Here is a 27,846-nt window from a genome sequence, read left to right on the forward strand (position 1 = left end):
GTCCCAACCTGTCTGAGCTTGGGACTCATTTTGCTTGTCCTCCTTCTCGCGTGGATGCTCTCGGAGTGGGTTTCCCTTGTCCAAGGTTTGTCTCACCCCTTCAGGGAGCCGGTGGATGAGGTGCTGCAGATCCCCCCGTCACTGCTGACATGTGGGGGATGCCAGCAGAACATCGGGGACCGCTATTTCCTGAAGGCCATCGACCAGTACTGGCATGAGGACTGCCTCAGCTGCGACCTGTGTGGCTGCCGGCTCGGCGAGGTGGGCAGGCGCCTCTACTACAAGCTGGGCAGGAAGCTCTGCAGGAGGGACTATCTCAGGTAGGCATCCCACTCCTCACACCCTTCCTGCCTCCTTCCTGTTTTACTGAGCACAGCTGGGATTGAGGAATTCCTTTGGAATGGCTCTCGAAGCCTGGCAGCGTCTGCAAGCTCAGGTTTGCAGTATGGGCTCCTGTCCTAGAATGCCTGGATCATTTGGGCTGGAAAAGGGACCTTACAGCTCCTCTCCTTTTAGCCCCTGCCACAGGCAGAGACACTTTCCACTAGGACAGGTTGCTCCAATTCCCCTCCAAGCTGGCCTTCCAGGGATGGGGCACCCACAGCTTCTCTGGGCAACCTGTGCCAGGGCCTCACCTCAGGGGAGAATTCCTTCCCAATATTCCAACTAAACACACCCTCTGGCACTTTAAAGCTATTCTCCCTTGTCCCATTCCTCCATCCCTTGTCCAAAGTCTGTCTCCAATTCTCCTGGAACCCCTTAAAGAACTGGAAGGGGCTGTAAGGTCTCCCCAGAGCCTTCTCCAGAGTGCACAGCCCCAGATCCCTCAGCCTGTCCTCATATTTTTGGGATGCATATGCAGATGCTTTTAGTATTGCTGGGATTCTTCAGTAAGTTATAGATAAAGCTAGAGATTATCTGCATTGCTTAGATAAACAACACAGAGTTAGCTAAATCTTTTAAAGATTGGGGGAAAAAAAAAGCATTTTTAATGGAAGTGAAGGCAGTGCTACACACTGTGGACAAACCAAAATTATTTGATAATGTGAAGAATACGGAAAGAACTCCCAGGACTCAGAGTTGTTGGCATCTGTCATTCTGCACAGACCTAACCCCACAGCTCCAGGTGAAGGTCAGTGTGGCATTCTGGCAAGCAGAAATTGGGGAAAGGGGCTGAATTCCAGCAATCTCCCACTGAGCTGGCAATGAACTGGTTCCCCTGAATGGTTTTAAGGAGTTTTTCTGCTTCTCCCAGAATTGTCTTGGAGCTTGAAGGTGTTTAAACCCAGGTAAGAGGTGAAAAATCATTTGGGGTTTTGGCATTCTTAAGCCCAGTGCTGAATAAGGAAGAATTTGCACATTTTGCAGAATCAGAATCAAATACACTTGTTATGGGTGTTTTCATCAATAACTCTCTGCCTGCCTGCTTTGCCCAAATTTGTAAGTAAAGGATTAATTGGAGACTAAGATATTTGACAAAAAATTGATAACAAAGGATCTTTACATTCTTGATTAAAATTGTATTGATCTTTGCTGTGCTGGTTGTGTTCCATTTCTTCTAATGGATCCCTAATGTGTCAGGAGGTTTGTGGAACAGAATAATGATATTTGGTATTTTTCCAGCTTTTTTACTGAAGGCTAATTTACCTGCCAATAAAAATGAAACCAAAATCTCAGTGGACTTCCTAATTATGCTGTCCCTGGGCTTTGCTGATGGAATTTTGCTGAGCAGAAATTAAGGACTGAGTTCTGCTAATGGGAGCGCTTGTAAATCCAGCAGTGATCTGGTGTTAATTACACTTCCCACATACTTTTCATCTTAAAATGGAAGCAACAGGAAGTATGGCAATACAATTAATGCATTTTCTTGCAGTGCAATCCAACGTTTTTATTTATTTAATAATGCAATGGATATCTTCCCTCATTAATGAAAATTTTGGCAACCTTTTTGTAACCTTAGTGTTACTTTCACTGGGCAGAAGTAAACACTGACATCTCCTGGTAGACAAAAGGAATTATATTCTTTCTCCTTAAATGTCTCTTAATTTACCAGACATCCTTTTTCCAGTTCATAAGATGATTTAAGTCAGGCACAGCACATGCAGGAGATGTGTAGGAGGTGGAAAAACTCTTTCCAGAATTAGTATGGAAGTTTGGAAGTCAAACTCAATGAATACATCACCTATAGCATTTGTCCCTTTAAAAAATAAAATATCAATATATTCATGCTTCTTTATTACTGATTTGACTTAATAAACACTGCAGGGCATTCATTAGAGTCTCCTTTTTATAGACAAGGTCATGAGGACCTCAGCAGGTTTCTCCACGTGGATTAAAGAGCAGTCCACAGTATAAAATTGTCTCATAGGTATCTAGAAGATCTTAGAATGTGTCCTTCTGAAATCCATCAGGAGTGACTTCAGGAGTGCCTTCATGGATATAGAAATGCTTGAAAGAATTTCCAATGTGGAGGCAGAGACAAAAGGCAGGAGAGCCTCAGACCACGGCTTATCCCAATCCTTGCCATAAATTACAGAGCAACAGGTTAAGAAAGGCAAACATTATTAGCAAAAGGTAATTTCCGTTGATCATAGAAGTGGAAGTGTTTATGTGGCACAACTTCATGCAGTGGTCTGGGCAACCTTTGCTCCTCCAATTCAGGATAAGGTCATTGATCAGAGAAGCCAATTCTATTGATAGATTTTAGTAGATTTAGTTTGGATATTAAGGAAGAAATTCTTCCCTGGGAGGGTGGTGAGGCCCTGGCACAAGTTGTCCAGAGAAGCTGTGGCTGCCCCATCCCTAGAAATGTCCAAGGTCAGGCTGGATGGGGCTTGGAGCAACCTGCACTAGTGGAAGGTGTCCCTGCCCATGGCAGGGGGTGGCACAGGATGGACTTTAAATCCTTCCAGCCCAACCCATTCTGTGATTTTATCCAAGCTGAAAACCTTGGATTTTCTGTTTCAATTTTTTGTGTTGCAAAGTTTCCAGTTCTTCTGGGCAGCTTTCCACGTGACCTCTCTCTAAGTCAGCACTTGTCCTAATGGATCAGGGGTGTTGTGCTCTGGTTTTGATTGGGTTTTGCCCAGCCAAGGAGCCGTGCTGACCTCTGTGCTGTCCTTGCAGGCTCTTTGGCCAGGACGGGCTGTGCGCCTCCTGCGAGAAGCGGATCCGCGCCTACGAGATGACCATGCGGGTGAAGGACAAGGTCTATCACCTCGAGTGCTTCAAGTGTGCCGCCTGCCAGAAGCACTTCTGCGTGGGGGACAGGTACCTGCTCATCAACTCGGACATCGTCTGCGAGCAGGACATCTACGAGTGGACTAAGATCAACGGCATGATCTAGCACGGACGCGCCTGGCGCTCTGGGACAGACACCTCCCGGGCCCAGCTGCAGCCAGGAGATCATCCCTTGGGCTGTGGGCTTTGGAACGGGGGGGAAACGCCACGCGGTCGGCCCTCAGCAGGCAGTGCTATCTAGAATGTAAACTACACCCCGGTGAAGGAGGGAGAGCAAAGCAATAGTAGCTAGACTGACTCATGTTCACAGCACGGACAGTAACTGACATCAGCTGGCAGCTGGGGACAGACACAGCACCATAACCCATCCTCCCAGCTGGAACAGAGTAGGGACTTCTGTAAAGAGATGTTATGACGTTGTCACCTGCAGACTAGGATTGTGCAATTCAGTTTTCTTTCTGTCTTGTTTTCATTACTGAGTTTAGATGACAAGCTCCCACAGTAGGCGTGATGAGGAATACTGGAAGGAAAGAGCCATCCCTCACGTGGTCATTCCATATGGCCTTACACTTTGGGTGGGAGTTATTTTTGCATGGATTTTTTCTTTTTCCTTTGAGAATGAACAGTGCATCCTCTAGTCCCAGACTCTTCTTTTAAAAAACCCTGCTGAATAGTTGCTTTCGGGCACTGCTGTCTCAAGATGAGATGTTCCCCAGATCATTTCTATACAAATATAAATCTAAAGAGTTGTTCAACTATTTTATTAACTTAGATTATATCAATAAAATATTTGTTGTGTGTAGTAAGACTCTGCAGCTTTAATAAAAATAATGAAAGATTTGAGTGTTGTTCTTTCTTTTTTCTTTTATTTTTGAATTGTGCTGGATTTTTTTTGTTTGTATTCTGAATTTTATTTTTTGGTAGCAGGGTTTCTACTCTTTGCTACAGCTGGATCCACTTCAGGTTTTGTTTCAAAGCACAAATGTGAGAACACCAAGGGTTTAGTAAATCTTGTGCTCTTCATGCTAAGAAATAGGAGAAATTAGTGTTGTGTGACACCAAGGCTCTTTGGTGTTTATGAGGATGTTTTGAGGCTGGTTCTGGGTGCTTTGCAACAGATTGCACCTATCTGATCTTGGAAATCAAGTACTATTTGGGTCTTTTAGAAAGGTAGCTCATCCTGATTTTGCTCTGCATTAGGGAATCCAGGATAATATAATGAGATCAAATAAACCTATTTAGAAAGAATTCATTGCAGTCATTTTTAAGGTCCCTTCCAACTCAAACCATTCCATGATTCTATGATATCATATTCTCTCCAACTTATTTTTCCTGAGGTGAATAGTCTTAAGTTTCTTCTTGCCTGAAAGCTGTTTCATGCCTCTGATAAAGTCTTATTTCTCATCTCTGATTATACATTATTCTTTCTGAGAGTGGGACTGCAACTGCAAGTTGTGCTGAAAGGCACTAAAAATTAAAGCTTTTCCCACAACTGAGCAAGTCTGGCACCCACCCAGAAGGTGCTTGGCAGGTCCATTCACTCCATCCCTAGTGACACATCAGGAATAGCAGCTTAAACCTGTGGATATCCACTTGACTGTTCATCACCCAGGGGATGTGCCAGCCACTGATCAATGACAACGTTCTGCATTTTACAATGCATACTCTGACACATCTTTTCTGGCTTTTGCTGTCACAAGGAGAGTTGGGAGCAAACCCTTTAAATCTTGTTATCAGTGGAATTGGAAACTGCACCTAATGAGAACAACTTGGAAAGTATAGTTTGGGGACGCTGATATTTAGCTACTTTCCAGTGATATGCTGACCTCTGGAGGCCACAGGCAGATTATAATTATAATTATTAGCCTCAATTCCTGCCAGCAGAGGCAAGGAAAGACAAGGAAAATACAGCTGTCAGCTCTCTCCATTGACAGTGGCTCCTTCCAAATATTCTGTCCAGCAAGAAACAAAGCCTAAAGTCATTAATGAGTTCATTTACAAAGCTTGGTGGGTGTAGCCAGGATGCTGAGGTAGGGTGGAGGTGCACAATGGTTCTCCAGGTCGTGTTACACATACACAGAGTGTGAGCCATAACAGGGCTGATTTTCATGATTTCACCTCACAGAACCTTTGACTGAAAATTTAGGGCACGGGGCCTCATTTACATCTGTGCTGAGATCAGGGAAGAGTGTTAATAGCTCAGGGAGACTTTGTAGGTTTGCACTAAGTAGACCAAGACTTGTGTTTTGTTCTCACCTCAGAAAGTGACTTTTGGCAAAGTAGTTCAATATTTTGCTTCTCATTTACCTACTCATAGAATGGAGATGTTATCATTTATTCCATAAAAGTTGCTATACAAACACACTCATTATTTTGTGTAAGGTCTAGTTTACACAGGGAAATATATATATTTTTAGACCTAAATGTATGTATTTGTAAAGGAAGGATCCTTTACATCATTTTTTATAAGACCACCAGCATCGGGTATCATTTTTTGTAAGACCACCAGGTTTATTTAGTCCATGCAACTTCAGAAAGAGCTTAAGCTGAACTAGAAAGTGCCAGAAGAGCCTCCACTTGAGCTGCAGTATTGCTCTCCCCAAATAATGATCCCAATCTGTTGCTGGACTTTTCCATGACAAATTCCCAATGCTTGCTCTCTAAGTCCAGGAGAAGAGAGCAGATTTCTCTTGGAATTAGTATAAGCAACACTTTACCTCATCTCAATTATGTTCCTTACACTAAGGACTCTCTACTGCAAAAACAAGAAAATAAAATGTTCCAAAAACAACAGCAAAAAAGAAAGCAGAGCTGATTTAAAGTCCTAAGCAAAAAGCTCAAAAATCTGAATATGACTTCATCACTGATTCTCAAAGGCGTCGTCCTTTCTGTGTTTCCGCTATCAGCAGTATTTTAAAAGGCGTATCATCCGTCAAGATTCCCCTTCTTTGTCCCCATTATTCAGTGTCATGGCAGGAAGATGAGAGCATTACCATCGATATCACTTTTTTAATTCCCTGCCCTTGAATAAGGGCAATAAGAGCCCTGCATAATAGAGTTTTCAGTGGAGAGAGTAAATGGGAATCTCTTGTTAATTCAATCCAGGATCCAGAAGCCATCTCTCCCTTCTCTTTTCTCAAGGTAATACTCTGCCTCCAATTGTCATTATAGCCGAGAATGAAATTATTTGAATTCTGGACACATCAGCACAAAACCCAAGACTCCCTGCCAATTTTGTTGCCTGCTTGGAAGAGAACATCAGAGAGCATCACTCATTTATACGACTGCCAGCCTGAGACTGTAAATTCAGAAAACAAGGAGGCCTCAGGTGCTGCACTTTAACAGGTCTTTCTGCTCCTGAATCACCCCCACCTCACACACAAGGTAACATTTTATCTCTGAAAGGCAAAGCTTTTAAGCATCTGCCAGAGCACACGCTCTGTACAACCTGAATGTGAATTGAAAATGAGACTATTAAGCTTATTAATTGGTATCAGTGACTTAAGGCTTTGAAGGAGATTCATGGCACTCGGGAAAATAATCTATAAAGATTTTTGTTGCCCTAAAAAGACAGTGCAGCATCAGCTTATTTCACTTGCAGCAGGTTCATCTCTTTTATGGAGCACATACTGCACTGGAGGCACAGAAAAATTTAATGGACACTGGAAAAAATTATCTATTCCTCTGTCCCACAACAACTTAAAAAAGCATAAAAAGACAGAACTGAGAGATTGAGATACGCTATCACAAAACATTTAAGGCACTATAATTAAATTAAGACTCAGAAGTCTGTCAGTGAGATGAAGATTAAACTGGCAGAAAGTTGAACCGTGTTTGAAGCAACTTGTTCCCTCCTGCTGAGGGTTGCTTTGTACCAGGCTAATGAGAAGGTACATCTCAGAAAGGTTCTAACAAAGCAGCAGATCACTGATGGTAATTAATCAACGTGGTTTGCAGGAGCATACACCATGTGCCATTTTCAAGTGCCTCACGAGCATTAATTAATGCATTATTGTATGTCTGGCTCCTGTTTTAAGCCACAAGCTCTGCCCCATAGCAGGCTGTGCATGACAATTTTTGATTTTTTAAAGATGTCTCAGTGAAGAGATGTTTCTTTTTTAAATGAAAAATTGAGTGCACCTTTTGCTAAGTGCTCCATGATTGCCTCTGCTCTGTATCTGGCATATTCTGGTTACATGTACAGCTTGGCATAAGGCAGCAATGCCTGTAAGCCAAGGGGGAATGGACTGCAAGAAGGTTGATTCCTGTGGAGGTGCTGGACCTGGAAGAGAGGGAACAAGGAATGTTGTAACAGGAAGTGACCAGAGTGACGGAAAGATGTTGCTTTGCAGTGTTGAGAGAGAAGTAACTTTTGAAAGCTGTGACCCAAGAGAAATAACTCCTTCTGTAGTCCACCAGTTCTGTGCCAGCTATGTTTCATGTGATTCCTGAGATGTTTCCTCTTCAGAGCTGTGACTCGTTGGGTTGGTTGGTAAAAATTCATAGGGTTTTGGTTTTCTCCTCTCTCCAGGTGTGTCTTGCATCTCGTCTCAGACAACTTTACCAATGAGTTTCATAACTGCTCTGATCTGGTTTTGAGATACAGAAATGCTTTACTTATTTACTTATATTTTAAAGAAACAAAATGAAAGTGAAATTCTCCTTCAATAAAGCACATAGTCTTCAGTCTGGCATCGTGACAGCTCCCCAAACCAGTGCTTATCATGTTGCTATCTCATTAAAAAGATCCAAGACCTGCAATTATCAACCTAAAGATGCTTTGCAACACCGGGAAACTCCTGGTGGGCTCTAAGATAAGGCCCCACCACGTGGTGGCTGTGATTTTTTGCAGCCCATGGCTGTGATGAGCGGTGATGCAGCCACCCTGGAATTCCTGGAGCTGGCCCAGCAGCGAGCGTGACCCACCATGCAGGAGAAGCGTGCTGTCCAGCTGATAAGGGAGCGTGCATCAGCAAATGCGGCTTGTTTATCCCGTAAAAACCGCTCTGGAGGAGTGCAAGCAGAAAGAGCCTGGGTCTGCGCTGCACAGATAAGAGCTCTGACCAAAAGGACGACCAAAGGTCGCACCAGGCCTCCTGGAAACTCCCAAAGAGAAGCTTTCAGTGGGAATGGATGACTAAGGGAATTGCAAAGGGCTTCTGGAGGCTTTTATCTGTGTGTTACCTCTCCAAATGCAGCTCAGCACTTCAGTCAGTTGTTGTTGCATGCTCTGATGAATGTGCTCTGGCTCGAGGAGTCAGTAGCCAAAAAACCCCACACTGTAGCCGTGACCGACTGCCTGCCTCATTAACAATCTCAGCTAATGACCTAAGAACACTGTGTGCAGCTGAAAAGTGAGCTGCTATCTGGGTCATACACATGTTGGGTTTTTTCAGGTCAGGAAAGGCTCAATAGCAGTTTTCTGCAGGGAGGTCTCATTCTTCTCTATGTTCCTCAGGTAAAGCAAGGTCTCCTGAGCTCCCACACAAAGCAAGCAGGGTCTTGGCACTTTCCATGGGATCATGAAATATTCCTGCAGCCCCTTTCTGTGGGGTCTTTCACACATCCCTTAGGCCATGAACCACATCATGGACTGGGAATGGCACGCAGTGAAACCACTGGAATTGTGTGAAATTAGAAATACTCCTGAGGCAAGAATCATGCCTTTCTATGCCATCCATGCTCTCTAAAGTAAATAAACTTTACTTTTTATGCTTTCCCAGGTAATGTTTCCACTTGTAGTAGTATCTTTTATTTATGTGAGAGGATTATATGAATTGAAAACCAACTTGGAGCTAAGCTAGGCTGTGAAAGAATAAAACTTGGCTACAGTTTGTGTCAACATGGAATCTTTGATCTGAGGAAAAAAGAGCAGTCTATCAACATTGCTCTCCAAGTGGGATTCCAAGCTCTCCAAACATACATTAATCTTTCAAACCCGTTTTGGAGCTAAGAATCTGAGACAAAAAGATTTGCTAATAACCAAAGACAAGCCTGAAGCCACCTTGATGCAGACCTCAGGCAACTGATGCAGGCAAAAGCATCCATGTGGCAGATGGTGCAGAAGGATGAAAGCTGGGAGTAGACTCCAGTTGCCTTGTAAGCACCAGATGAAGTCCATTGGTTGATTCTTGGAGTTTCCTTCTGTAGGGGGATAGAATATAAGTAAATGAAGGTAGTATAGAAAATAATCTTACCCCCTAAAAGAGGTGCAGCTGGGTTAATTATTAAAGATTAGTAACAGGCCTGATTTTAACAGGCCACAGCTGTAGCTGATAATAAGAAGAGTGTTATAAAAGGGTGGATCGGTTGGTTGAGGGGATCTGGAGTCAGTTGGCTACTGTGAGAAGAAGGAAGAGTCAGTGCTTGGAGGGGCTGCCTACAGGAAGCATCCAGGAGGTACAAAACTCTAGCAATATGGAACCTTTGCAATATAATGACAACATCCCTCGACTTCATTTGACTGTGGAGCTGCCAAGGCTAATTACCCCGTGTGAGGTTTGGGAGGGGTTTTGTTGGTTTATCCTGGGTCTATTTGGCTGTAATAAGACAGGGTTTTTTTCAGCTGTTGTTTCATTGTGTCAGGAGGCAGCTTGAAGCTGGCCTTCATCAGAGATCCCATTTGTTACTAAAATGTCCAACAAGCTCCCATGCAATACTTAGCTCATTCACATAGACATTTCCCTGAAGTTCTGGCTCTGCTCCCACCCTGTCATCTCTCACATCTCATCTGAGATTCACTCTTGTGAAGCCTGAAGATGCGATTTGTTATCAGTTCATATGTAAATCCCCCACTGTTCGAAGGCCTGCTGAGCTGTCTTTATGTTTGTGTGGTTGGCGTCACCGCAGGGTCTTGCAGCTCCTGTTCTGAATTCTCCTACCCTGCTCCTTCTATGCTCTTTATTACAGTCACTCCTTGTGTTCTGGTTAATTTTACATGATCAGATTTCCAAGCCGAGGTCACTGCCTGGTTATTTCTGGGAAGCCCTGACCTTATTGCATTTTTGCTACAGCAAAGAACAAACCCAATAAGAACAGTATAATAACAACACAAATTTTCTGGACCTGAGCTTCTTTCTTGCTACCAATTCCCCAAGCGGCCTCCTCCCCTCAAAGTCTCAGTTTTGCCCACGTATTATTGTCCACTTAGAGCACTAAAAAGCTGATCTTGTGAAGAGGAGCCCATTCCCCAAAACCTTAGCACATTAGCTGAATTTCCAGAGACACTCAGCACCTGGTGAAGATCCCCAGTGTGTCATTTTATTAGATTTTCAAGAAGTAAAAGTAAATGAAGGATGCTAAAAGCCTCATCATCTCTCAGAGATTAAACACTGGACACGCAGAGCAATCTGAGCAGTTTCCAGCCTGATGAGTACCTCTGATCTATTTGGCCATTTGGGCCCCATGGCCGGTGATAATGGAAGAAAAATTAGGCTCCATTATTGAAGTGGAAAAGAACTTTTATGTCTAGGCTGAGCTAGGAAAATTCCATGATCACTTACTGGCATCACAGTTTCTGCAGCTGTCAGTTATTTGATGGAGGATGCAAAGGCTGCTGTGGGTAAAACATTGAAATACTACAATTTCAAATGGATTTATGTTGGCTTTTAGTTCTGTGGGTGTTGGTTGCTTGCTTTTTGTTTAGTTTTTTTTCCTCCAGTCTCAGCAACAGATCTTTGTTTTCCTATGTTTTTGTTTAAATAATTGTTAGGACATCCATTAGGAAGGTAAAATGCCAGCCATTTCTGCAATTGAAGAGCCTCCAGCCTGACCAGGGGTGATAATCAATTTTTATAACTAATTCCTATAGATCCTCCACCTCCATCTTCGCCACTGCCTAAGCCCTTGAGCAACAGCTTGGATCTATGCAAGTGCTAGAAGCAAAACTATCCAGGCTTTTGGCAAAACCTGAAAGACACAAAGAATTATGGACCTTCTCTTGGCTCTGCATTATTAGATTTTCATGGGCCACAAACTCAAGGACAAACACAAGTAATATCATTTTATTAGCATTTCAAATATACTTCTGGTATTGTGTTTTCTTCTCTACAGGGAACTGTACGATTATAGAAATTATAAAGGACAAAAATCCCCCCAACTGCTAGCAACAGTGCAGTCATAAAACCACTCCCTTGTTCCTTTCCAGTTCTTATTTGAGCATTGTTGCTAGGACAATGAATTATTTCATTAAAATCCTACTGATACCTGAAAAAGAAGAGAGAAAAGAAAATAATTTCTAGCATAAAATCATGCAGAAGAAATAACTCCTTCTTTCATATAACGATATTTAACTCACTAAATGTGAGGGGCATTAAAAGAGTAGCATCTATTGCTTGTGCAGCTGTCGCACATCGAGCGTTCTTTTCCTATAAAATGTGATCCTGAACATGCAACACTTTGTTTTGTTTTGATGATATTCAACTCAGTAAGTTTATTTTCCCAGTCTCAGTTTTGCCCACTTATTATTGTCCATTTAGATCTCTAGGAAGCTGATCTTGTGAGAAGCAGGCCATTCCCTGACCAAAACCCCTTGGCACATGAATTGAATTTCAGGAGACCCAGGGCTCAGTTCTGAGGGACGAATTCTCAATTCTAAGGATTGAGTTTCGAGAGTCGAGTTTTGAGTTCTGAGGGCTGACAGCTGAGCTCTGGTTCGGAGTTCTGAGGGCTGATTTCAGAGTTTTGAGGGCTGAGTTCTTGAGGGCAGATTTGGGAGTTTTGAGGGCTGAGTTCTTGAGGGCAGATTTGGGAGTTTTGAGGGCTGAGTTCTTGAGGGCAGATTTGGGAGTTTTGAGGGCTGAGTTCTTGAGGGCAGATTTGGGAGTTTTGAGGGCTGAGTTCTTGAGGGCAGATTTGGGAGTTTTGAGGGCTGAGTTCTTGAGGGTAGATTTGGGAGTTTTGAGGGCTGAGTTCTTGAGGGCAGATTTGGGAGTTCTGAGGCTGAATTCAGAGTTTTGAGCGCCGCGTTCTGAGAGCAGATTTGGGAGCTCCAAGGGCTCAGCTGGCACTTCTGAGGGCAGATCTGGCTGCTCCGAGGGCTCATTTGACACTTCCGAGGGCAGATTTGGCACTTCGGAGGGCACATTTCGGAGCTCCGAGGGCTGACTTGCCCGCTCAGCGGACGCCGCGGAGCCACCGCCCCCGGGCGGTGCTGCTCGGGAGGCGCGGAGAGCGGCGTGATGGGCGGCGCGTCCCTGGGACGTCTCGCAAGATGGCGGCGCCCCTGGACATGGAGCTCTCCCCGAGCCTGAGCCTGGAGCTGCCGGGGGGCATGGCGGGGGCGCGGCGGGCGGAGCGCTCCCCGGGCTGTGCGGGGAAAGGGCTTGCCTGCCTCTGGAGGAGGCGCTGAGGGGAGGACGCAGTCTGAGCACCTTTCCCTTCCAGCGGCACCGGGCTTTCCCCACTTTTACCGTCATCTTTCTAACAAAATGAAATGTTCCCTCTTACTGAGAAGGTGGTGAGGCCCTGGCACAGGTTGCCCAGAGAAGCTGTGGCTGCCCCGTGCCTGGAAGTGTCCAAGGCCAGGTTGGACGGGGTTTGGAGCAGCCCAGGCTAGTGGAAGGTGTCCCTGCCTATGGTAGGAGAACTCATTGATCGTTAAGGTCCCTTCCAACCCGAACCATTCAATCAATCTGTTTTTCTCTCCTCCTTTATGTATTTGTACCTAAAGGAAGCAGTAAGTAAATTTATGAAATCTCTATTTCGCCGAAGCTTGTGTTTCAACGGGCCAACAAAGGGTGGTCTTGCTGCTAGTAAATGTATTCCACCGTTTGAGGAACCCAGACGAAATTAAACAGGGTGACTTTTCAAGGGAAAGAAAAAAACTTGGATGAAAGTGGCAGGTGCCTCTTGGGCTGAAGGGTTATGAATCATACAGAGAAGATGAGAGCGTGGTTTTGGGTAAAACCTCAGCAGTCAAGTGCAAGGTTTGGCAGTGATTGAAACCACAGTGTTTAATCAAAGAGGGAGGAATAAGCATAAGAAGAAAACAGAGTATTACCAGGAATTTGGGGGTTTTGGTTTTTTATTACCCCTAATAAATATTAGTCAAGAATGATAAGGATATCAGGGAGAATTCTGTTAGGATATCAGCAAAAAAGACATTAAGCATAAGCAAAAATGATAACAGTTGTTATGGTGGCCCTTAGATATTTGATCACGTACAACTTCTCCATTGTTTGTGTAATTAGTGAGAATGGCTGATATTTCATTTTTGTCATGTTTGAAGCCACATGTTCCTGTGGTGCTGTGGTGATTTACTCCCTTACAGAAATTACTGTCTTGGTTGATAAACACCAGTACGATAGATTTCTGCAAGGGCTTTTTTCCATTGGGATATTTCAGTTCACTACTCCCTAAAAATATAAAAAATCCCCGTGTCATAAAATTTTTGCACAGCCAGATGTCCAGGTGTGAATTGAATGTGTTTGTGGGGATGTGGATGGAAAGGGTAATGTCAGGGAATACAGGAGAATCACTTTGTTGTGGTTGATTTTGTGATACTGATACAATTCTAGTTTAAACTGTTTATAAAACCCCAAGAAGCAATAACTGGAACCTTATTTGATACCCTCATTTGGGGTTAATCACAGTCTTTGAAACGCACACGTGGCACTGTAGACCAAGCTACCAGAGGAAGTGATGTTGCCACATCTAAACTGATGGTGTCTTTTGGAGACTTTCTTCAAAGTTTGTTATTTAAACAATTTAAAGAGGAAAGTAAGTTTGTAATACTCAAACTGTATGGTTTCTGTAGCTTACTGCGGAAAAGATATGGCAGAGCTTGACCATCCAGATAAAAAGGGATTTAAATCATAGCATCCTGTGCTACTGGAATGCTTTCCACTGGTGGAGTGGAGTCATGCTGGAATCTTTCAGGCACTGTTTACTCTGGTGTAGGTCTGCAGGGTGACCTGCTTTACAAAAGTACTTAATTGCTGCCAGTTCTTTAAGTGTGTGGAAAAGTAGTTCATGACTTACACAACTGTGATGAAGAGCTTTAACCATTGTAAGTACAGCTCTAAAAGGACAGCCAAATCATTTTCAAGCTCTGCATTTTTTTCATGAGAATGTGATGTGTGATACAGCATTTCTGCCTGTTTGTTTTGCTGCAATCACATTTAATGATTTTATATTTATAGTTGCTGCTATTTGAATAGAAGATTAAATCAGCTGTCAAGCCATGACCCACTGTGGAAAAGACACTGCAAAAAATACTGGCTCATTTCAGAGTAAGTGGGATTGTTTTAAGCTTTTTTTTCCTATGAAAATGAATTTCTAAAATATATTGTTCAGCCGATTTTCAGTCCATCTTACATCCAGCTCATACTCTCAGCTTCTCCGTAGCTGAGAAAAGCTGAGTAATGAAGGATGTGAATTAGCTTTTCACCAGCTCTGAGGTTCACTAGCAGACAGAGCTCTGTTCAGAAGGCACTCTGTGTGAGGGAGTATTGTTTCTAAATTTTCCCCTAAGTAGCCCAAATGTTTCCTAATTCTGTTCCAACTTGCTGTTGAATAGATGCTGGAATTAATTGAGTTTGTGTAGCTTCACATGGCACAGAGTGTTCCTGGGTTAATGTTATGCATCCTGTGCCTGCCAAATAACAAATTCCAACTTCTTGGGTTTAGTAGTCTCTTCAAGCTGCCATTTGAACACATGTTCTCCATGTGCCCTCAGGGAGGAAAAAAGCAGACGGAATCAGAGCTGGAGAGCCATCTTCATCAGCACCTACTCTGATTTAGGAAGGTACATCCACTACTATGCCACACTGAAAAAGGCCTGGGATGACCTGGAGCAGTACCTGGGGCAGTGGTGTCCGCGCATGATCAGCTCTTTGAAAGGTACCTGGCACACCTGGGAGTAGCTTGGTACACCCAGCCCTGCCTGTTATTAGGCCTCATGCTGCTTTCATGAAAGGTGTGTGCTTTAATTAGCAGAGTCTTGAAAGTCAGGTAGATGTGCTTTCCCTTCCTTGCAAACACAGGCAGAGTCCTTGCCTTGTTCGTGCTGATCCAAAGATTCTCTGAAATCAAGGTGATTTTTTTCTAGTGACTGCTCTGTCTTTTATCACACTTCTAGGTTGCTATGACCTATTGTTTATTTTTTTAGTGTAGTAACTCCATTGCTTTGAGGACCTGCTGGTGAGATATTATTTGTGAGATTTTTGTAAGACCTCATTAAAACATTGTCACATGAAAGCAGACATTCTGATCTGAAGCCAAACAAAAAGAATGTTGTTGAGTTTTATTTTTTTCTGTAGGTCTTACAGTGGCCCAGTGGTGTAACATTATTTTTTCCTTTTTGTTTTTACTCCCCTCCTAGATTCTGGTTTCAGTTTCAGTTTCTATTTTAATCCTTGAAGTACTTCCAGTGTTCTAGGTCGTAAGTCACAGCTACAGTGAGTTTTGGCTTTTCTGGTATAGGGGACAAAAAAGCTTTTACATTTTCAACTGCATTTCAGTTTTCTGTATAAAGTTGACTTTTAAACCATGATGTGTAATTTAACCTGTTCTGTAAAGTTAAGTGACAAATGATCTCTTAAGAGACAATATTAAGAGACAGATTATCTCCTTCCCATTTAAATTTTGCATTTTCTTGGTTTGCTTGGATAGTGCTGGATTCTTACATTTTACTAAGTATTTTTCAAGACAGAATGTGAAGCTTTTATTTATGTACAGAAAGACGAGTTTCGAATTACCAATTTCCACTCTTACATAATGATGTCAGGTTTTGGATAAAATTTAGCCCTTTTTCATACCATTTGTAAGGGATACTGTTTCCATGAATTGTTAATTTATGTCCTGGTAATGAAACAGGTAATGAGTATGAAAAGGGTTTTAAGAAAATGGATTGGAACAGACCAGTTTTTGCTGGAAGTGAGGGTGTTGGAGCGCCCCTGAAGTGCATGTAAGAATAGTTCTTCTCCACCCGTTTGTGTTATTGACTTGAAAATCCCCCTTTTACAACCCATTTATTGCTTCAGATTCCAGGTGAATGGGGGCTGCAGCCAGCATTTCTGTGTCACTGATGGAACTGGAAACTGAAAGAAGCAGCCCTTAGGGTGATGAAAGAGTAAAATCAATAGAGATTGAGAGCTGTAACTGGGACTCAGTTGTGGCAGTGTTGTGGGGGAAAGGTTCATTCCACTTTATAAACATTTGCTGCTTTCAGGCCTGTGGAGGTTGCACTGGACTGGGATTGGTGCTGTATTAAACAATCAATTAGAGTCATCATTTTCCTTTCCTTTTGTGTGGTACTCATTGTGTACCACCCAACACACAGTGAAGCCACCAGATACTGACTTGAGCCCACACTGGTTGGATGAGGGCATTTACAGATTCCATGCTTTGTTTTTGAAATACCTGCACCATCCTTTCTTTTCCAGAGAGTGTGAGGGAGGAAGATCTGGATGCTGTGGAAGCACAAATCCGCTGCAAACTCCCTGATGACTATCGGTGTTCATTCCGTATCCATAATGGGCAGAAGTTGGTTGTTCCAGGGTAAGGACTGAAAGCTACTTACCAAGTATTAATTCCTTTTGTATTTCTTAGACACTTCACTTACTAAAAGATGAAATGTCCCCAGAACAGGATAAATGAAGCATTTAAATGTATTGTGACTGAGTCACCGCTTAAGTGACACTTTCAGAATTGGCTGTCTTCTAATCTTGGAAGTAATTGGAAGCCCAGCGTGGTTTTCTAATTGCTCAAATTATTTTTACACTTCCCCTTTTCTTAATGAGAACCCTTGTCAGTTTTTTTGCAACAGCTCTAAACTTCCAGCTGTTAGACTTTGAATCATAGCACTGCAAGTTGCTCCCCTGAAGTTTGGCTTTGTATTACAGAAATAAATTAGCCCCTTGCACTCTTTAAGCTTCATTCTTTAGTAATTCTTTTATTCTTTAAAATGGTTAGGGAATGACTTAAAACCAGTTAGTCATATTAAGGTAGAATCAAATTTTCAGTTTTGCAAATTAAATTTCCTCCGTAGAATATTTTACTATTTTATGCAGTTTCTGCAGAGCAAAACTTTCTTTTACATTATGGTTAGAAGGCTGATGACCAAAGTTTCTGGTATTTCCACTGTAGAAAAATTAGGTGCTTGAAGCACCTGATGAAGTGCTGAAAACAGAAGAAAAAGATGGAAAACTACAGCAAATCTTTGCAATGTCTGTAGGGAGGAGTGCACTCATATTGCTCTGCCGAAACCTTCACTCATAAAGGAGGTGCAACTTTCTCCAATTGGAGTGTTTTATGTGCAGAAGGGATTCAGGAAACTGTTTTATGAAACCATAAGGATGATTTCTAGTTCTGTTTTCTAGGAGAGACTTAAAAAATTTTTTGAGAGGAGATAGGTGCCCTAGTTCTGTAGATTTCAAATGGTGTTCTGCAGCCATTTGCATCCTCTCTTCCCACTATTTCACTCCCAAAAAGCCTCTACTGTAATGATGTGGCTATGGAGGAGCTGCAGGAGCAGACACAAAGCTCTGGGGAAGTCTTCCAGCTTGGAGAAAGACTTCCATGGGCCTCCAAGGTGTGGTCCCATGGGTGATGAATACTGGGAAGATCAGAGGTAGGCAGTGGAAGTTTCTGCAGCAGAAGCAGAAACTATGTAGGACTTGTCCTTGTTGGGTGCTTCAGGTTTCTGTGTTGGCATGTTGGCAGAGCTTCTGTAGAATGTGCTAATTCCAGGCCAGACTTCCTAAGGAGAAAGAGGAATGGAACCTGTTGCCCAGGATGGGATGAGCTTTTAGCATGCTGACATGTGGCAGCTTGCACCTGAGTCACTGCTTTCATAACAGCATCTGCTCAGCATCTGCAGGAATTTGCATCTCATTTGCCTTTCCCAGGTGTTCCCAGCTGGGAGTATGGGTGTGGAGTGTACAGTCAGGTTTGGGTGATGCTTCCACAAATCCAGGGTGATGTGAACTAATAACCTGGTGCAGCATGTGGATGTTCAACTTGGATTTCTGTGATGGTGTTCGCAGGGGTCCCAGGATGAGGGAAGAGATGAGAATGTTGACTCCATGTTTCAGAAGGCTTGATTTAGTATTTTATGATATATATTATACTAAAACTGTACTAAAAGAATAGAAGAAAGGATTTCATCAGAAGGCTAGCTAAGAACAGAAAAGGAATGATAAAGGCTTGAGACTGACCGAGACAGTCTGGACAGCTGGGCTGTGATTGGCCATTAATTAGAAACAACCACATGAGACCAATCACAAATCCACCTGTTGCATTCCACAGCAGCAGATAATCATTGTTTACATTTTGTTCCTGAGGCCTCTCAGCTTCTTGGGAGAAAAAATCCTAAGGAAAGGATTTTTTGGAAAATATCATGGCTACAGATTTCAGCTCAGTCTCATACACATCTAGAGCCTTGAAAGAAGCAGTTTCCAAAAGATGACCAGCCAGCTTTGCCTTGTGAGTGATGTCTCCTTGGTGTTTCCTGTTTTTGTTGTTCCAGGCTGATGGGCAGCATGGCCCTGTCCAACCACTACCGCTCCGAGGACCTGCTGGACATCGACACGGCGGCCGGGGGCTTCCAGCAGAGGCTGGGGCTCAAGCAGTGCCTGCCCCTGACCTTCTGCATCCACACTGGCCTCAGTCAGTACATGGCCCTGGAGAGCGTGGAGGGACGCAATAAATACGAGATCTTCTACCAGTGCCCAGTAAGGAAGATGTGTTTGTGTTCCCACAGTGCTTCTGTGCTGCTTGGTAGTGCAGGTGCCTTGGTGGGAAGTTGAAGCTGTAAATTCAGTGGTCATGGGAGCACTGTGAGTTTTACGTGTCTGAAGATCTGACTGGGACTACAGTGGTATGTCAAGACTTCAGGTTTAGTGAATATAGGGAAAGTGTTATTTAAATTGTACCCTTGAAAGTCCAATGCTCTCTAATATATCCTTAAACTTCTTTCCCTTTCAGGAGCAAATGGCTCGTAATCCATCTACGATTGTAATGTTCATTACAGGTAACACTTCAGATTAAACATTCAAAATAAAATAGTCAGTGTGGGATCATCCAACATATTTAGAAATATTCTACTTGCATAATCTTGGCTTACCATGGGGTGGAGGGGAAATTCCATGCGCAGCATTTCTCTTAGCATTTTAAAGGTGGCAGGTAAATAGATCCACTTCCTCCATTCAGAGCTTTATACAAGGTTTACTTTATACACAGTATACTTTATACAAGGTTTGCATTTTGTGGATTAGTGATAGAAAGGAGGATAATAAACCTGGAGCCCCTTAGCATTCCAAAAGATCAAAGGACAGCGCACACAGCTCATGCTCTGAGGAAGAAGGGGTAAGTACGCTTAATCTAACAGGAGTGGGAGTACTTGATAACACATCAGGGAAGGCAAGGATAATAATTTCTTGGTAGCTCAGCTTCAATCCAGTTTTGAATCACTAATATTGACAAACAGTTGAACTCTCTACTTTTCTATTGAACTCTATATTGCAATGCTTGGAAGATTTATGGCTGAGAAATTCCTGTGCAGAGAGCTGGCCTGTAAAACTCTCTTCTTTGAGAATTAAATGTGACAGCTTGAGAGTGTGCTTAGCAATCAAGCTGTTCCATAATAATGGCTGTGGGTGTTTGAAAAGCTGCTCTCAGACAATGGCTGCAAGTGTACAAAATCCCAGAATGACATACAGCCTTAGTCTTCTGAGGTTGTAGAGGAGTGCAGAGTGTGTCTCTGATTTATCCCTCTTTTAAATGAGAGGAAATGATGCAGTATTCCTTAGAAGATTTCCATATGGATCCAAGTGATGAGACCCTGATGATAATGTTAAATACTTAGCTAAGAGGTTCTTTTTTGGCTGTGTCATTCCTGAACTCTTTAGTTTTTAATTGGTTTCTCCAAATGATCCTTGTTGGTAGAATGATCTGGAATATTGACTGACTCAATAAGCCTGAGAGTTTTTAATAAAAACAATCAAAGCTTTAAACTTTTTCCTTGAAGTATTCACTGTAATGTGCTTAGTGGTAAATTTGCCCATCCTTAGGAATGTTTTCCTTCCTTGCCATCTAGGTACATCTTACTTGGAATGGTTTACATCTTATGTAAACAAAGTTGTCACTGGAGGTTATCCTATCATCAGAGACCAGATTTTCAGGTATTGTGACTGGGATTTGTAACCTCAGTGCCAGGTTTTGGTGCTGCTTCTCTGCACGCTTACCTCTCCCCAAGTAGTTTCGAGTATCTGATACAAAAGCTGGTGATGGGGAGAGGAGAAAGCTCATGAAACTATTGAAAAAAAACCCAGTAAATCAGAATGCTTAAAGCAACTTTATTTTTTTAACCAGAATCTTCAGAGCTTGTAACTTTGCATTAATCGGACCAGAATTTTCCATTATAAGTTATCTGAAGTTTAGCAAACAACATGATATTTATTCTGTGTGCCATGAGTGTGGTTTTGCTGCAGGACTGTTCTGAGTTAATAAAAAACCAAATGTTTCAGCTAATTGGTCTCTTGAATATGTAAATAAGCAGGACTTGTTCTGGTGTTTGAATCTTCATGCACTTGCAATTTCTTGTAAATACAATAAAGAACCTTAATTCTGTCAAACTGGGATGCTGTAGAACCAAGTCCTAGGATCTGTAAATAAATTTGCTGCTAGAGTTTCTAGGTTTTCTTTTTATAATGACACATCCCTATTTAAACAAGTGTTTTTATTAATATTAATTATTATTAATAATTAACCACTTTTTGTGTTTAGTTTTCTGTATTGAATGTGCAGAGCTGTTTGCAGAGTTAATGCTCTCCTCTCTGCAGGTATGTGCATGATAAAGATTGTGTTGCTACCACAGAAGATATCACTGTGTCTGTGTCCACCTCTTTTCTACCTGAACTCAGCTCTGTACATCCACCACATTATTTCTTCACTTACAGAATCAGGTAAAAATAACTGACTTAATTCTTCCAATGCAGGATAGACCTGTGGGATGTTCAAAACAAATTTATGCACAGCATCCAGAAATGTTCTGAAATGAACAGGAGGTGCACAACATGCTGTACTTTCTAATAAAATAATCCTGATCATTACTTGGTCAGGTACACAAAGTACCAGTCAAATTGGTAATTGCTAAAATACAGTGATGGGTAGGGGAAGGCAGTTACAAGCAGTTTTTGTGATTTAGAAAAGGGTAAAAGACAGTGAAGCATGGAGATGGATCCTGCCAACTGATTTGGGCTACTTTAGTGGGTGTTTTCTTTTCCCAGTCTGCTTGGTGATCCCAAGGGCACTAAAACATTTCTTGAAAGGAATGTATTAAGTATGTTCTTTGGCTTCTAGAATTGAAATGTCCAAAGATGCCCTTCCTGAGAATGCCTGTCAGCTGGAGAGTCGATACTGGAGAATAACAAATGCCAAAGGTGATGTGGAAGAAGTTCAAGGTCCTGGAGTAGTTGGTAAGTGAAAAATTACTGGAGAGAGTATTTAATGTTCTTGTTATTAAAATTCTGTTATTGCCTGTTTGTTGGATTGTGGGCTTTGTATCAAAATCAGAGAAAAAGAGATGTGTCCCTCTGTTTTGGCTTTCAAGTTTGTAAGGGGTATCTGAACATCCTTTTGCTTAACCCTCTCCAGTTTTTTATATCAGTAATTGCTGTGCATCAATTCATGCATCCACTAGAATACAAAGTGATCTGCCTGAGTCTGCTGTGGAGTGCAAGTCTTTAGCAACTGCTAAATGGTGGTTCTCCATCGGTCCTTACTATTGTGATGTGATATTTTGCCCACAGGAGAGTTCCCAGTTATCAGCCCAGGGAAAGTCTACGAGTACACCAGCTGTACCACGTTTACCACAACCTCTGGATACATGGAGGGCTACTACACCTTCCACTGCCTCTACAACAAGGACAGATTCTTTAATGTCACAATCCCTAGGTTTCATATGGTGTGTCCAGCATTCAAGGTGTCCACAGCATGAATGGTAAGCAGAGGTGCAGTTGGCTAAAACAAACCCCAAAATTATAAAAATTACAGTGCTGAATACTGTTTGTATTGCTGATTCCCTACAAAACATTCCCCACAATTCAGAGCTCCTCACTGGTGCCTGCAGGCATGGCATTGCATGAACTGCTTGGGTTTCAGAGCTCTCTCCTTGGTGGCAGAACACTCATTAATTATAGCCATAATAATATATCTCTCTATTCAGACATGCTCTACTTAATGACAGTTTAAAACTGTAGAGCCTGTGATGTGAATTAGTTCTTGCTAAAAGTGCATTTCATGAAGTCACTTAATGACTTTGCAAATCACCAAGATACTTCACTTGCTGTTAATTATAATGTAGTTTTAGTTTGGAGATTGTGGGTTAATTATATAATTTTCCCCTTGTCTTTGCCGTATTTAGAGAAGAGCTCTTGATTTATTTTATCCCCAGTATTAGTGCAAGCACTGAGGAGCTGTGAGCTTTCCTCAGGAGCAGGCAGCTGCTTGCACACTGTGACAGATTTATCCCAGGATTTCAGACACTCATTCTCAGTGGCTCTAAGAGTAGGTGCCAGGAAATGTTGTGCTTCTAACAGAAAATGACATCTCTTAACTCTTGCTCATGTTTTTACGAATTGTAACTGCCTTCCTAACTTCCTTCCCTCCAGTTGATTGGAAAAGTAATTTGCTTTTCTCTGTTGCTCCACTCCTATTTTAAAAGTAGTAATGACCCTTTTCTTTTTAAGATACTTTAGTAAAAGACAGCCTAAACCACCAAGAAAATGGGTACAGCTGAGCTACTGGACTGTGGCTTTACATAATTTAGGTATGGAATGTTGAAACCCAGTGGATTCTTAGGGAGTGAAAGGTCAAGTAGTTTGGCAAAATGACCTCTGTTGCAAATTATCCTTGGTTTTAGGAGATAGATCATGTCTGCTTCAGCTAATGGGTGTGATAATGCAGCCCACATTTTTCCAGGCAATTGTTAGTGCTTTCTTAAAATTAACCTAAAGGGAAGATTTTATTTAAACCTGGGTGTGTTTTGTATCAGGCAGCAAATCCCAGTGAATCTGCAGTGGATGAAGATGAAGATTCCACAGGCATTGATGACTCCAGAGATCCACGCACAGTGTTGGACATTCCTGCACCCTCTGGATGCTGCCGTTGGGATTTTTGCCCAAGCATAAGCTGAACTCTTCAGGGCTAGTGCATAGGAATATTTCTGACTGTTGTAAATGAACTCTGTTGCACATCAGGGCAACTAGCATGAATGTTGGTGCCAGTTCTCATATTCATTAAGAGTATAACTTCTATTTCCTTGGTTTGGAAGTGGGGGAAGAGGGAGGAAAACTGGGGGAGGAAGAGGAAGGTGTTTGGGCTTTGTTTACTTTTTTTGGAAGTGTGAAACAGCTTGATAGTCCAAGGTACTCATATCTCACATTTTTAAAGTATTGCCTACTTATGATCATACTGCAAATATGGTGTAGGGATTTGGTTTTATACAAAGCATTAGAAGGGTGTATCCTGTTGTCCTTTCTCGTGAGTTTCTGCTCTGGATAACTGCTGCTAAGAATGAAACCTGCAGTTTGGTCTGAATATCCCATTTGGGTGAGATTAGGTGCTGTTATGGTATTTTTTTTTTGATTAACATAGTAATAGCAAAAAATTCTGGTCATCAAAATGTATAAATTAGGAGTGAAACTGGCCTTATTTATAGACAATCTGTTTGTCAGTTGGATTTTATGCTAAGTGACTCTGACTGGAGAATGCCTCTGGGAATGTAGTGTCCATGCATAATCTGCCACTCGTTAAGTAAGGAATTTCTCAATGACTACAGAGTATGGATTTGTAAATATGTTTTGAGGTTTTTTTTCTGTTACATGATGTTTGCTGTTGTCATAGGTGACAAATTTATGTTATGTATCATGTTTTCCTGAGCCCTGGATGAATTTTTGTAACTGAATAAAAAAGAAAAAAAATAAATAGGAGGCTGGCAGAACAGCAGATGGCTAGAAGATTTATATTTAAAGAAGTATCTGTTTGCTTTATCTTTTTTTTTTTGTTTCTGTTGTCATTAATAAACAACTGCCTCTTTTGTTCTCAAGTGCTACGCGGGACTGTTTTTGCCAAGACTTGAGCAATAATTTTGTGATCAGCACTGTTGTAGTCAGTTCTTTCTTTTGACAGCCAGATATTGTAGGTTTATGAGGTAGACTGGTATATTGTGTTTCCAACTCAAATTTTCCATTATTGACTTATTTCCAGATTTCTCTTTTTTTTTTGCAAGTCCAGGTATTGGATTCTTCATGTGCTCACACCTTTTCCTGGTGCATTTTCCACAGAAGCACAAGGTGGAAAAACAAATATTGAGTCTGATCCCTACAACAGTCATTAGGTGAAACGTCTCCAAAAACAAAACCAGCTTGTGTCATCCCTCACAACACTTGAGTTGCTGGAATGCTTCCAAAACACGAGGATTTTTGAGGATTACCACACTATTACCTGTGAGGGGTAAGAAATTTCCACAGAAGTTTGGTCAAGGATCAGTACAAGAAGGTTTTAGTGGAACTAGAACTTGGTGCAGGGCTGTCAGTGCACTGTGTGTTTCCAGGGACAGATAGACCCTCATGGTTGGAGGCTGTTCTTGGGAAGTTTCCTCCCAGGATCTCTATGTTCTAGTGCAGTGGAATCAACTCAAGGGCGTGGGACTCTACACAACAAACACTGCCAACTCTTGGCAATTTCTCTCATTTTTGGGGAGTGGTTCTGAGCTGGAATTCTTGCTGTCTGTGGGAGAAGTCAAGACCCAGGACAGTGCTGTGCTTTCAGCCCCTGAGCACTGCCATGCTGAGTTTGAGGCCTCAGCTCTGGCCACAGCCGGTGGCAGAGGGGTCTGGAGTAAGGAGGCAGCCAGGCAGGGAATGGAGGGATTGCTGCTCCTGCCCTAAGCACCAGTGTGTTTGTGGCAGGCCAGAGGGTGTTGCTTTGCTTCAGGCAGCTATTTCAGCACTGGGTGTGTTGCCTGGAGCTGGCAGCAGTGCTGCAGGTCCTCATGATGTGCATTTGAAGTGGGGCAGAAGCCAGTGGCTCTCCTCACCCCTCCCAAGAAGTGTGAATCATGGAATCAATGTGAAATGGAAAACAAAGGAGTTTGTGATTGGCAGCACTGCTGGACTGTGGGAATGTTCACTGAGCAGCAGGAGAGAGCTGAGTCGAGGTCCCACTGCTGCAGACAGCACCTCACTGCTCTGGGTGAGCGCAGGTGTGGGGCAGGGTCACCGCAGTGCCTCCAGCTGCCCAACACTTCCTGTAGTCCCTGGAATCACAGCAATGTTCTTCCCTTCAGCCACCCTCCTGCAGGCTCAGCTGAAGCTCTGCCACCTTCTCCTGGCTCAGATCTGGTTGCTTGGTTAGGGCTTCACCTGGCCGGCTAAAACCAACACCCGTGACTCAGCTTGTGGTGAAACCCTGCTACATCCAACACAAACATGTACCTGCTCTGCTCCTTCTTCTGCCCCTGTGCTGACAGTCTCCTTATAATTGTTCTTTAGGATTCCTTCAACATTTTTGTGGGATTTTGCTGGCTGAATGGTTTAATGGAGGGGACCTTTGGCCACGATTTCTTTGCCATCACTGCATCACAGACAGAAAAACAAGTGGTGCACCAGCCAGTGAAATAAAAAAAAACAACTGAAAGTTGCTGTGCAAGTTATTCCAGTGTTCTGGTGTTATTTTTTCTGTCACCATTTAATTTCTCAAAAATTATGCAAAGAATTTAAGGTGCAAAATTCAGGTCAAGTTTGAAATACCATTTATCTGTGATGATACAGATAAATGTGTGCTCTGTTGGAGGGACTCTTGCCAGATTTTGGGAAAGGAAAACAGATAAATGTTCAGCTGTGGCGGAAGTTTCTTGTTCCCAGTTCCTCAGCTAAGTGAATGAATGAGATTTTTTTCTATCATATTAATTGAGGGGATTCTCATTTAATAAGCTGCATCCAATAATTCACAAGCATCATACTCTTACATCCCTTTTTTATTTATGGCTTAAACAGAGGCAAAATCTTTTAGACAGAAACTAATATACTGAGCTGATAATCAACACACCAAGAGAATCTGATGTAAATTCTGAGTGATTAGGATTTGCTTTAGGTTTAGTAAATAAATAGGCAGTTTAGGTGGGATAAAAAATAAATCTAAGAATCCTTTCAAATATAACTGGTAGTTTTACAGGAATTTCGTATTGTCCTCAAGCCAGCACTGAACCTTTTTTTCTAGATGGCATGCATCTAAGTATTAGTAAAATAATTTTGGGGTCCTCATTTCTGTTGCTGTTCAGTGTTTACCTGGGTTGTGAATGCTTAAATCTAGATTCAGGTACTTGTGGAGGAACGTGCTATTTCCACTCCTGGTTTTTCCTTTGTGTATTTTAAAACTCTTCACTGTTTTCATTTGTCTGTTAATTCATACTATGAGGTATCTGGGGAGACCTTAGAGCACCTTCCAGTACCTAAAGGGCCTCCAAGAAAGCTGGAGAGGGACCTTGGATAAGGGCCTGGAGTGACAGGGCAAAGGGGAGTGGATTTAGATGGGATATTGGGGAGAAATTATTTAATCAGAGCATGGTAAGGCCCTGACACAAGTTTCCTAGAGAATCTGTGGCCATCCTTGAAGTGCTCAAGGCCAGGTTGGATGGAGCTTGGAGCAACCTGGGATAGTGAAGGTGTTCCTGCTGTGAAAAACGCCAATCACTTGTTTTTAAAATTTTAGAAGTTTAATAGTAATAAAATGGTAACAGAAATAGCAATAAAATTAGAGTAATAAAAATTTGGACAATTAGGATTAGGACAATACAAGGCAATAAAAGAGTTACGGACAGTCCAGGTACCTTTTTCTGGGCAAAATAAGCCCAAAAAAGGACCCACGTTAACAGAGGATTAACCCTTAAAGCAATAGGCTGTTGCATATTCATACATCTCATACATGATGCATAAATTCCATTCAAACAAAGGATTCTGTCTGGTCAGTGTCAACTTCTTCCTCACAATCCTGATGGCATCTTCAGAACTGAGCGAGGCGGGAGAAGTTGGTTTCTTCTGATAATGGAACAGTAATTTCTCTTTCTCTGAAAGATTTAGGTGTCCTGTGGTTGCTATCTTGCTGCGAGTTCCTCATTCCTCTCTTAAAAAAATATCCCACCTACATAGTTTCTGTTTTAACATTATGTTATAAGCTAAAACTATATTTAACACACTACTTAAAAGAATTAATACAGCATAACTTTCTAACATTAACACATACAATATTCATTTTAATATTTGCGAAAAGCCAGTCATAAAATACGCATTTTTCACAACTACAAAACTACATTTACCATACTATTAAAAGGTTTAAAGGATGCTAATCAATACACCATAATACATACAGTAAATATCTGCGTAGAGCCATGTAATATGCACTTTTCACACCTGCTCATGGCAGGAACGAATGGTCCTGAAGTTCCCTTCCAACCCCAAAGTGGTGATGGCCACATGACGCGTGAGGAAGGGTGGTACACGCGTTCCTGCAGGCGTTCCTGGATCCCTTCCCGGCCGAGACCTCCCTGTCGCCTCCCGGCCTGCGGGACCGCTTCTCCCTCCTCGGCTCCATCAGCGGCTCCCG

At 42.3% G+C, this 27,846-nt stretch overlaps 2 protein-coding genes across 2 annotated transcripts; both read left to right on the forward strand.

Annotated features, from left to right (window-relative positions):
- Positions 1-54: 54 nt before the first annotated feature.
- Positions 55-4,083, forward strand: LMO2 (LIM domain only 2). Its single transcript, XM_005426134.3, has 2 exons — positions 55-320; positions 3,127-4,083. The coding sequence occupies exons 1-2, from the start codon at positions 55-57 to the stop codon at positions 3,344-3,346; spliced, it is 486 nt and encodes a 161-aa protein (XP_005426191.1). The 3' UTR covers positions 3,347-4,083.
- An 8,368-nt stretch (positions 4,084-12,451) lies between these two features.
- Positions 12,452-24,290, forward strand: FBXO3 (F-box protein 3). The gene is given in 12 exon segments (XM_005426106.2): positions 12,452-12,561; positions 14,382-14,471; positions 14,918-15,081; positions 16,626-16,740; positions 18,710-18,914; positions 19,168-19,213; positions 20,279-20,363; positions 21,024-21,146; positions 21,544-21,659; positions 21,993-22,162; positions 22,164-22,183; positions 23,237-24,290. Coding segments are annotated over 12 exon segments (1,380 nt in total). The 3' UTR covers positions 23,373-24,290.
- The last annotated feature ends 3,556 nt before the right edge of the window (positions 24,291-27,846 follow it).

This window comes from Geospiza fortis, unplaced genomic scaffold, assembly GCF_000277835.1.
Source record: "Geospiza fortis unplaced genomic scaffold, GeoFor_1.0 scaffold590, whole genome shotgun sequence".
NCBI lineage: Eukaryota > Metazoa > Chordata > Aves > Passeriformes > Thraupidae > Geospiza > Geospiza fortis.

What these genes read in the sequence shown, in the direction of transcription:
- LMO2 (XM_005426134.3), top strand. Translation starts at nt 55, where the DNA reads ATGCTCTCGGAGTGGGTTTCCCTTGTCCAAGGTTTGTCTCACCCCTTC. An exon ending in TGCAGGAGGGACTATCTCAG is followed by an intron (nt 321 to 3,126) that starts GTAGGCATCCCA and finishes CTGTCCTTGCAG; the next exon opens with GCTCTTTGGCCAGGACGGGC.